General features: G+C 35.3%; 3 protein-coding genes across 3 annotated transcripts; 2 read left to right on the top strand and 1 right to left on the bottom strand.

The window, feature by feature from the left end:
* Positions 1-472: 472 nt before the first annotated feature.
* LOC141719629 (uncharacterized) lies at positions 473-3,329 on the bottom strand. The gene is made up of 4 exons (XM_074522004.1): positions 3,022-3,329; positions 1,962-2,821; positions 1,276-1,632; positions 473-888 (listed from the first exon to the last, which is right to left on the bottom strand). The coding sequence occupies exons 1-4, from the start codon at positions 3,327-3,329 to the stop codon at positions 473-475; spliced, it is 1,941 nt and encodes a 646-aa protein (XP_074378105.1).
* Positions 3,330-6,411: 3,082 nt separating this feature from the next.
* LOC141719628 (uncharacterized) lies at positions 6,412-7,989 on the top strand. The gene is made up of 3 exons (XM_074522002.1): positions 6,412-6,422; positions 6,535-6,619; positions 7,456-7,989. The coding sequence occupies exons 1-3, from the start codon at positions 6,412-6,414 to the stop codon at positions 7,987-7,989; spliced, it is 630 nt and encodes a 209-aa protein (XP_074378103.1).
* Positions 7,990-8,213: 224 nt separating this feature from the next.
* Positions 8,214-9,125, top strand: LOC141719627 (uncharacterized). The gene has a single exon (XM_074522001.1). It carries the CDS (start codon positions 8,214-8,216, stop codon positions 9,123-9,125), a length of 912 nt encoding a protein of 303 aa, XP_074378102.1.
* Positions 9,126-10,970: the final 1,845 nt, after the last annotated feature.

Below are 10,970 nucleotides of genomic sequence, written 5' to 3'. Positions count from 1 at the left end.
CACATGCCCTCAACATATCCTCCAATGTTTGGATCGTCCTTTCTGACTGCCCATCGGTCTGCGGATGTTAAGCTGTACTAAAATTAAGCCTCGTACCCCAAGCCTGCTGGAATCCCTTCCAAAAATGTGTTGTAAATCTCGTATCCCTGTCAGAAACTATCGATACAGGCACACCATGAAGTCTGACAATATCACATTAAAAAATCTATGCCAACTCATGAACATGAGTAGTCTCTCTAATAGGTAAGATGTGAGCGGACTTAGTAAGTCTATCAACCACCACCCATATGACATCATTCTTCTTGAAAGTCCTCGGCAAATGTGTCACAAAGTCCATAGTAATATTTTCCCACTTCCAAACTGGAATATCTAGCTATTGTAACAATCCACTAAGCCTCTGATGGTCTATCTTCACTTGTTGACATGTAAGACATTTTCCCACAAATTCTGCTATATCTCCCTTCATTCCACTTCACCAAAAGTGCTTCTTCAAATCTCCATACATCTTAGTGGAACCTGGATTAATAGAAAATGAAGAACTATGAGCCTCCTTCAAAATTTCCTCACGGATTGTCGGGTCTACAGGAACACATAATTTATTACCCAACCATATCACGCCCTCATCATCAACATGAAAGTGTTTTTCCTTACCATCTACCACCTTGGATCTAATAGCCTCCAAACCTGTATCATTCTTCTGAGCTTCCTTGACCCTTGAAACAAGATTTGGCTGCACTTTCAAACTTGCAATGCTACCTCCTGGCCCTCTAACATACAGCTCAACACCCAACCGCTCCAAATCTGAAGTAAGATTTGACTGAGTAATGAGAGATGAAACACTCCCTAAGTTCTTCCTACTAAGAGTGTCTGCTGCTACATTCGCCTTTCCTGGATGGTACTGAATATTTGCATCATAGTCCTTAAGAAGTTCAAGCCACCTCTGCTGCCTCATGTTAAGCTCCTTTTGAGTAAAGATGTATTTGAGACTCTTGTGATCAGTGAAGATGTCACAAGTCTCTCCATAAAGATAGTGTCTCCAGATCTTCAAAGCAAAGACCACTGCTGTTAAATCCAAGTCATGGGTAGGATAGTTCACCTCATAGGGTTTAAGCTACCTAGAAGCGTAAGAAATCATTTTCCCATGCTGCATAAGAACACACCCCAATCCTCTCTTAAAAACATCGCTATAAACCTGAAAACCTCCACTCCCTGATTTCAACACAAGTATTGGAGCTAACACCAACCTCTTCTTCAACTCTTGAAAGCTCCTCTCACGATCATCATTCCACTCGAACTTAATTCCCTTCCTCATTAGCTGAGTCAATGGCCAAGCTATAGATGAAAAACCTTCCACAAAGCGCATGTAGTAACCTGCCAAACCCAAGAAACTCATCAACTCCGTCACATTTCTAGGTCTAGACCAATTAGTAATAGCCTCGACTTTCGCAGGATCTAATTCAATTCCCCTACCAGATACAATGTGCCCCCAAAACGCCACTTCCTCCAACCGGAATTCACACTTTGAAAATTTTGCAAACAATTTCTTCTCCCTCAAGATGTCAAGAACAATGCGTAAATGCTCCCCATGATCCTCTCTGCTCCTAGATAATATCAAGATATCATCAATGAAGACTACCACAAATTTATCCAGATAATCATGAAAGACCCAAATCATCAAATCCATAAATACCGCTGGTGCATTCGTCAACCCAAAGGACATCACGAGAAACTCATAATGACCATAACAAGTTCGAAATACAGTCTTCGGAATATCTTCCTCCCTAACTCGTAACTGATGGTAACCAGATCTCAAATCTATCTTCGAAAAGAACTTCGCCCCTTGTAACTAGTCAAACAAGTCATCAATACATGGCAAAGGATACCTGTTTATGACAGTCACCTTATTCAACTCCCTGTAGTCAATGCACAACCTTATGGAACCATCCTTCTTCTTCACAAACAACACGGAGCGCCCCACAGAGACACACGTGGCCTGATTAATCCCCTATCCAACAACTCTTGCAACTGCTTCTTCAATTTCTGCAACTCAAGCGACGCCATTCGATAGGGCGCCTTAGAAATAGGCTCACCACCTAGAACAAGTTCAATAGTAAACTCCACCTCTCTATATGGTGGCAAGCGTGGTAGCTCATCGGGGAACACATCTTCATACTCTTTCACGACTGGATAATCCTCGATGCGAGGTTCACTTTTCGATGTATCATTCACGAAATCAAGGTAGCCATCACAACCCTTAGACAATAATTTACTCGCCTTTAGAACAGAAATTAACTTAAACTCCCCCTTTGGCTGAGACCATTGGTATACAAATTCTGGTTTATCTGCATCCCTAAAGATCACCCTCTTTCCTTGATAATCAATTGTGGCACGATGTTCATTCAACCAGTTCATGCCCAAGATAATGTCAAAGTCATGTATCTCCATTGGAAGCAAGTTAACCTTATAATTTCTATCTCCCACAACTATCAGACACTCTCGATATACATCTGATATAATAACAGAATTCCTCATCGGGGTAGAAATAGACATATGAGGATATAATAATGAAGGTGGAATGCCAAGGTGACGAACAAACGATAAAGACACGACAGAATGGGTTGAACCAGTATCAAATAACACATAAGCATCACGTCTACCAATAAGAAGTGTTCCTGAAATGGTGCCTGAATTAGCTGCTGCCTGATTTGCAGTCAATGCAAACACTCTGGTTGTAGGATTCTGCTGACTTCCACTACCACCGCCAGCTCCTCCTCCACCAGTGTTGCGTGACACTGAACAATCATTTGCCCTATGGGACATGCTACCACACAAGAAACAAGCCCCAGACTATCTGTAACAAGCTCTACTTGGATGATGTCCGCCACATGTAGCACAAGGAGCCACTGGAATCATATTGGGGTTTCCCCCATACACTGAGTAACGGTTATGCCCCTTTTGACGATTATGCCACTACCTAGGCTGCTTCTGTTGCTGAAACTGCTGATTCTGATTCTGACCAACATATTAATTTCAGCCATAGAATGACTGACCACCCCTATTCTGATTATGTCTGCGCCACTGTCCCTGCTGACCACTCTGACCTCCATACCACTGTCTATCCTGTACAAAACCTTGATAATCCCAGTCCTCTTACTACTATTAGACCTGAAAGTCCTAAAATCAATGCGCTCTTTCTCAACATCCTTTCCCTCGCCATCCTGATTTCCTTGGTTTGCCAAAGCCTGCTGTATAGCCTGAGCCACTGCTTGCCCTATCATCTCAGTAAGCTGAGCTGGATCAATGTGAAAAGAATCTCGTCTAGGAGGCATACATAATATAAGATAGCGAACGAATGAAGATTACAAGAATAAATATGATGAAGCAATTAGATACAGATTTCAAAATTATGAAGCAGAATGAAATGATAAAGAGAAGAATGAAATTAAATTAAATAGAACACCCATCATATCGTATACCCAAACTCACAGGTCAACCTAAGTAGGTTTTGTACAAGAAAGAACCTAAGCTCTAATGTCATCCCTGTAACACCCCATTCTTAAATTTAGAAGGGAGATATTACTTAAAATCCAAAAACCTACAAACAGAGCACTAATATATTTCTAAATAATTTAACAATCTAAAATCTCCAAAATAATATTAAATGTCCCAAAATGTCTAAACCAATAATATAAATGTAGAAATCTCTAATTAAATTATTAAGTCTAGATAAAGATAAAGTTCGAAATCTAATCAATAAATGAGGTAGCTCTCCATCACACAGTCTCAGATCCCCCTAAGCACCTGCCAGAAAAAGAATATGGCATGAACCAAACGCCCAGTACGGATTTGGAATACAATTTATAATACAGAAAATCAGAAATGAATATTTCACAACTTATAATTAAACAATAATTTTAAAAACAAGCATGGATGAAACAACGAGAGGTTAGAATATTCCATACCGAGATCAGAACAAATTCAAATACACACATCATAGGGTACCTAATGCGTGCAACAAATTGGATAATGTGTACGGCATATACAACGTCACCATAAATCAGATCACAAATCAAACTCTGGGTGCACTCACGTATCCTGAACAAATATCAAATGCGCGAAAACTCCTCCCAAGAGCTAACAGAAGGATACGTTGTGACCAATCACACTGTCACAAAAGTGTCATGTCACTGGTGCCGCAATGACATGGTTGTAGTACCCCTATAGCTGGTTAACTCGGTATACCCTATATCTCTAAGGGTTCAAATAAAAATATTCTCGCAATATTTAAATATCACATGAGATAATTAATTCAGATATCCAAAGTAGAGGGTGTCATAAATAATTTTTGAAAATCGCATAAACATATATTTAAAATTTTTCAAATCAGTTTTAAAACAATTTCCGCACGTCAAAATGATCAAACAATTTTAACTGAATGAACAAAATATGGAATTGAGCGAAACAACGATATTTAATTCTTCCAAAAGGAGTAGCGCTGAAGAAAAAAGGGACAGAATCCGTACCTGGAATATCGCAAAATCTAAAATTAACGAAATCCATAAACGATTCTCTAAACTTCTGTGTCCCGATCTAAATTACAAATGTAATTTATTATTAAGGAAAATATTTAATTTACACTTATAATTTGACCACGTTAATTTAAGAAAATTATGCATATAATGGCTTTTTGACACATGATAGATCACAGACTCACTCTCTGCTACTATAGCAATCGCATAATAACTTAGTATCGTAAATGTAAACTTTAATAAAATAAAATATAAAAATAATAAGTTCTAATAAGATAAGGCTTTGACCTCGACAGTAAAGCAATTGACAAGGCCATCAAGCAGGTAAACCAAAGTTTGATTTTTAAGAACTCTGTTTTTACTAATCGTATATAAATTCACGTGATACAAAAATAATTTTTAGTAAATAAATTAAGTAAACATATTTTAAAATCACATAGAAATTGCCCAGCTCACATAATTAAATTAATGTTTTAATTCATATGAATTAATACACACCAAGTATCTACTCACATACATGGTAATAATAAAATATTATATATGACTATAATTTGACACAAAACCGGACAACAAGTGTATGATGGGTGCTGACATACAAAATTCTTGTTATTTGAATACTAACGAGAAGCTGTAGTGCTGTTACTCTGTTTTGCTCTTCTGGTGCTGCTTTGTTTCTCTCCCTCCACAAAATGTTTTGCTCTTCTAGTGCTGTTTTGTTTCTCTCCCTTCACAACCAAGTGAACTTAGGGTTTTATTATCAGACTGCATACTTGAATAATGGTTGGTGTGTTGATATATATTTATCTATTACACAAAGTAAACTATAACTATTAGAATTAGAGTTGTATTAATTAACTAAATATTATTATCATTTCTTTTCCTTTTCTAATTTAATTATATATATTTAATAACTTATTCTTAATCCAAATCAAATCCAAAACTTATTATTATTATTATTATTATTATTTAAAATTTTAAAATTATTTAAAATTCACGTATATTACAGCAGACTACCCGCTAACTAACATAGACATCCATGTTTTGGTTTGGTTACAAAATGTGGGAATAAATTTTTGTGCATATATATATACATAAATAATAATAATAATAATAATAATAATAATAATAATAATAATAATAATGTATCTGTTAGCGAATTGTGTGATGAAAAATTATTGATCATGTATGACAAAATCATTGAGATCGATGACAAATGACATTATGTTTGTAACAATAAATCTAATATATATATATATAATAATAATAATAATAATAATCAAAAAATTTAAATGAAAAACAATATTTTTTTACCAACTACAAACTTGTATAAAATTACAAATTAGTAATACAAAGTTATAAACATAAAATCACCTTACTATAAATATTATTATATTATACAAGATATTAAAATAAACAGTGCTAGTTATATTTAGAACAACGAAAAGAAAAAAAAACAAAAGAAGAAAGAAAATGAATAAAAATACAATGAAAAACAATATTGAACTAATACTATGATAACAACATAAGGCAGTACAAAATGAAAGAGAAATAAAAGTAAAAATAAAAAATACTCCCTCCGTCCCAAAATGTTTTTCCCATTTTTAACTTTTTGTACCGTTCAACGATTGATTACTAATTTATGTCTAATTTATAAGATCAAACATAGTCATGAGTGATTTTGTTGGATTCGTATTTATGAGTATTTTAATACAATGAAGTTTTTATATTTAATATTAATACGAAATTAAAGATGTTAACAATCAAAAGTGTGCATTGGCAAACGTGTCCAACACAAATAGGAAATGTTTTTAAGGACGGAGGGAGTAATACACAGGGATACTAGCGTGGCTTCCCAGAGATTTTGTAGGTTTGGGACGTAAACATGTCACCCCGGTGACATTGGTTCACAATAGACATTCATTCCGGCGCACTTCCAGCACGGGAGTGACAAAAGATTGTGTGGTGATATTTTCTGACTTTAATTCTTAGAGCAACCCCAATGCAGGGTCAGTTGCTGCATTGGGACTCGTGATGTGACCTGGTCTAGCAAACTAAATGGCCAGCTGCGTTGGAGTGTTTATGAAAAAGTGGTACAGTCTCTCCATGCAGGGCCTGGCCACTTCTGCCTTAATTTTGCTTTTTCTGTCCTTTCTCTACCACTTTTACTGCTGTTTTCTTTTTATTGAGTGAACCGTTTGAGCTGAACGTTATAAATATTAATGTTACGTATAACGTTAATATTATTAACGGTCATTTTTATTCCCTATAAAAACTAATCTTCAAATCCTATTATTCACACTTCTTACTTCTTAAAAAAAATATTAGAAAAAGATGAATCCAAATAATCCTCCATCTTCAAATCAAAATTCAAATTCTCAAAATTCAAACCCTCAATTTCCGTATCCATATCCAAATTCCTATTTTTTCAAACCCGCAAAATTTTAATAGTAACTCTCAAATTCCGAATTCTCAATACCAATTTCCAAATTCTTAAAATTCTCAATTTCCATTTCCATATCCTCAAAATTTTCCATACCCATTTCCATTTCCTTCATTTTCAAATTCACAATTTGAAACCCAACAATCACCTACTCAAAATTCCCCACATTCACAAGTGCCAGCTTTTAATAATTCAAATTTTATTGATCTTAATGATGATTTTGAGGAAACTGAAGATGTTCGGGAAATTAATGATCATTGGAAGTTGGTTGAAGATAAACTCTTAATAAGTGCGTGATTAAATGTGTCAATTGATCCACTGGTTGGTACTGATCAAAAAGCTGAGGCATTTTGGAACCGGATTCATCAATATTGTGAAGAAGAGAATCATGGTGTCATCAAGAGGGGAGTCGTGACTATGAAAAAAAGGTGGTAACGGATAAATAAAGGTGCTCAAATATTTGGATCGTGTTATGAAGCGGCGTAGAAGACATTCGGGAGCGGTTCAAACTTGGATGACATAAATGAGCGAGCTCATATACTTCATTCAGCTAAATACAACAAGAAGTGTAATTTTGACAAGCACTGGTTTGAGCTTCGTAGACAGCCCAAGTGGAGAAGTCCTTCAACTACTGAAAGTTCAAAAAGAACTAAATTAAGCAATTATGGAAATTACTCATCATCGGGAAATAACGATACACCAACAACTGAGAATGATGTTGAATCTCCGGTTCATCCTAAAGGTGTGAAAGCGGCTAAAAGGAGGGGAAAAGGGAAGGCAAGAACGGTAGAAGCGGATGAAGACTATGAGGAATTACGAGCTAATTCATGCAGGAAGATGAACCTGATGCAAGTATTAAATGAAACTAAACATCTAGAACTTCAGACTCAACAGAAAGAGATTGAGGCAAAGCAAACTGAGATGGATTTACAAGTCATTCTAGCAGATACTACCAAAATGAATGATGCTCAGCGGAAGGCTCATTCAAAATTGCTTGAGAAAATTATGGCAAGAAATTAGTGTTGGTCTTTATTTTTGTGTAATCTAGCCGTTGGAAGCTAGTGTTTGTTTTTATCTCTTTGTAATATAGCCGTTAAAAGCTAGTGTTTGTCTTTATCTCTTTGTAAACTAGTCGTTGGAAGCTAGCATCTGTCTTCGAATATATTCCATTTTACCTTCTATATAAACTACTTGTCTTAGTTCATTTAGTTAACATTCATATGAATCAAAATCCTCACTTTCATATGGATGAAACACTAGAAACTCTAACTGAAGAATTTATTCATGAGTTCTGCTATGATGATACTGAAGACGATCGTATTCTCAAACTCTATCATGAAAGGCATGGACAGAGCTCAAGATCCAAGCCTAGAAAAAGTATATTCAGAGATCGTGAAACAGGTCATCGACGTTTTGTGAATGATTACTTTTCACCAAATCCAGTATATCCTGAGCAATTTTTTCGACGAAGATTTCGTATGGGAAGACATGTCTTCCTTCGTATTGTGGATGCTCTTTCAAATTTTGATCCATACTTTCAACAAAGGGTCGATGCATTGAGAAGAAAAGGTTTATCATCTTTACAAAAATGCACTGCAGCAATGCGTATATTGGCATACGGTGTATCTGCTGACGCTGTCGATGATTATGTCTGTATTGCAGAAAGTACCGCAGTTGAAGGCTTGAAAAAGTTCGTCTCAAATGTAGTTACGATATTTGAGGGTGAATACCTACGAAAGCCGAACTCGAATGACGTGCAACGTCTATTGCAGATGGGTGAGGCTCGTGGCTTTCCTGGTATGATGGGTAGTATTGATTGCATGCACTGGCAATGGAAAAATTGTCCAAAAGCATGGAAGGGAATGTTCATGAGTGGTCATAAAGGAGTCGCAACAATTATACTGGAAGCAGTTGCTTCATCTGATCTATGGATATGGCATGCATTTTTTGGAGTTGCTGGAGCAAATAATGACATAAATGTTTTAGATCGGTCACCAGTATTTGATGATGTGCTACAAGGTCATGCTCCAGATGTAAATTATACTATCAATGGAAACAATTATAATATGGGATATTACTTAACAGATGGAATATATCCTAAATGGGCAACATTCCTTAAAACGATACCACGTCCACAAGCTGAGAAAAGAAAATAATTTTCAAAATATCAAGAAAGTCAACGAAAAGACGTTGAACGAGCGTTTGGTGTGTTACAGTCCCGTTTTGCAATTGTACGTGGTCCGACACGTTTTTGGGAAAAAGAAGATCTTGGAAGAATCATGAGAGCATGCATCATAATACATAATATGATTGTTGAAGATGAAAGGGACACATATGCCACTCAATTTGGTCCATTACCAACTTATGATGATGCAACAAATGGCTTATCGCAACCAAATTTAGGCGAAGAACCTTTTGCCCCGTATAAAACGTATATTCAAAATACTATGCAGATGCGTGATAGAGGGACACATCGCCAGCTACAAAATGATTTGGTTGAGCATATCTCGCGGTTTCACAATAATCGTTAATTTTTTCTATATTGTATGGCTTAAATTTTATGTTTTTTGTGTGTTGTTCTTACTCTAATGTTTTTACCATTTTTATAATATGATGCATTTTAATTACGGAAAGTGTCTTTTTTATTTTTAAGTATTTTAATTTTATTATTAAAATTTTAATATTATAAAATAAAATTAAAATAAAATTATAAATAATTATTTAACTATATTATCATATATCAATTTATAAAAGTGTACATATGCCTGCAAATGGGTGGATGGGTGGGGTCACTGAAGTGGAATACTGGGGTAGGAAATGGTCCTCTACTGTAGGGTTGTGGCCACTTTTTCTATACAACCACTTCTTGCTTATGTGTCATATTTGTGGGGTCCAAAAATGTGGCAACCGGTCTCCCGCATTGGGGTTGCTCTTAGAACCGGGACCCAAGAGCTCCCGGACAAAATCAAATTAATGTCTTTACTCTTCTTGAACTTGAAACATATCATACCAAAAATATCAAAGCACCTTGTGGGAGTATAAAAGTAGAAAAATGAAAATAAACCAACCTAAAAAAATTAAAAATTAAAAATTAAAAAATTGTGCCAAGTCACAATAGAACATGCTTGAATTGCCTTCCAAGAAGCGCCTTATTTATAATCATGGCTTGACTATACATCTCCTTATGACTTAGAAAAAATGATGAATGAGACATTATGATCAATATCACCATCTAAATATGGCTTAAGTCTTTTCCCGTTGACCTTAAATGTTCATCCTGTATGCAAATCTTCAACCTCAACAACATCATATGGAAAAATTTGAACAACTTTAAAAGGCCCCGACCAACGAGATTTGAGCTTTTTTGATATTAACTTTAGTTGAGAATTAAACAATAAGGCCATTTTCCCCGACACTAGTTCTTTTATATAAAATTCTCTAGTCATGCCACTTCTTCATCTTTTCCTTATAGATACTGGAGCTCTCATATGATTTTAATCGAAATTCCTCAAGCTCATTCAATTGAAGCAGGCGACTTTCTCCAACTACAGCAAAATCAAAGTTAAGCTTCTTGATTTTCCAAAAAGCTTTATGTTCCAACTCTACAGGAAAATGACAAGATTTTCCATAAACTAGATGATAAGGTGATAGCCTTAATGGTGTCTTCTATGCAGTCCTATAAACCCAAAAATCGTCATTTAACTTTTTAGACCAATCATTCCTTGTAGAATTTACCGTCTTCTCTAAGATTTGCTTGATTTCCCTATTCGATACTTCAACTTGCCCGTGGGTTTGAGGATGATAAGCACATGCTACCTTATGCCGAACTCTATATTTCTACAAAATTTTACAAAGTAAATAGAGTAATAATCTAAATTCAATTTAAATTACTATATAGCTAAAATAAATTTAGCCATTATTTTTAGAAAATGCACAAGATGTTACAAAAGATTTCATGATTAAATATAACTCTGATAATTTTATCTAAATATTTTAAGTTG

This window comes from Apium graveolens, chromosome 4 (assembly GCF_009905375.1).
Source record: "Apium graveolens cultivar Ventura chromosome 4, ASM990537v1, whole genome shotgun sequence".
NCBI classification, from domain to species: Eukaryota; Viridiplantae; Streptophyta; class Magnoliopsida; order Apiales; family Apiaceae; genus Apium; species Apium graveolens.
Note: the sequence above shows the minus strand (reverse complement) of the source record. Positions and strands in the feature narration are given on the sequence as shown.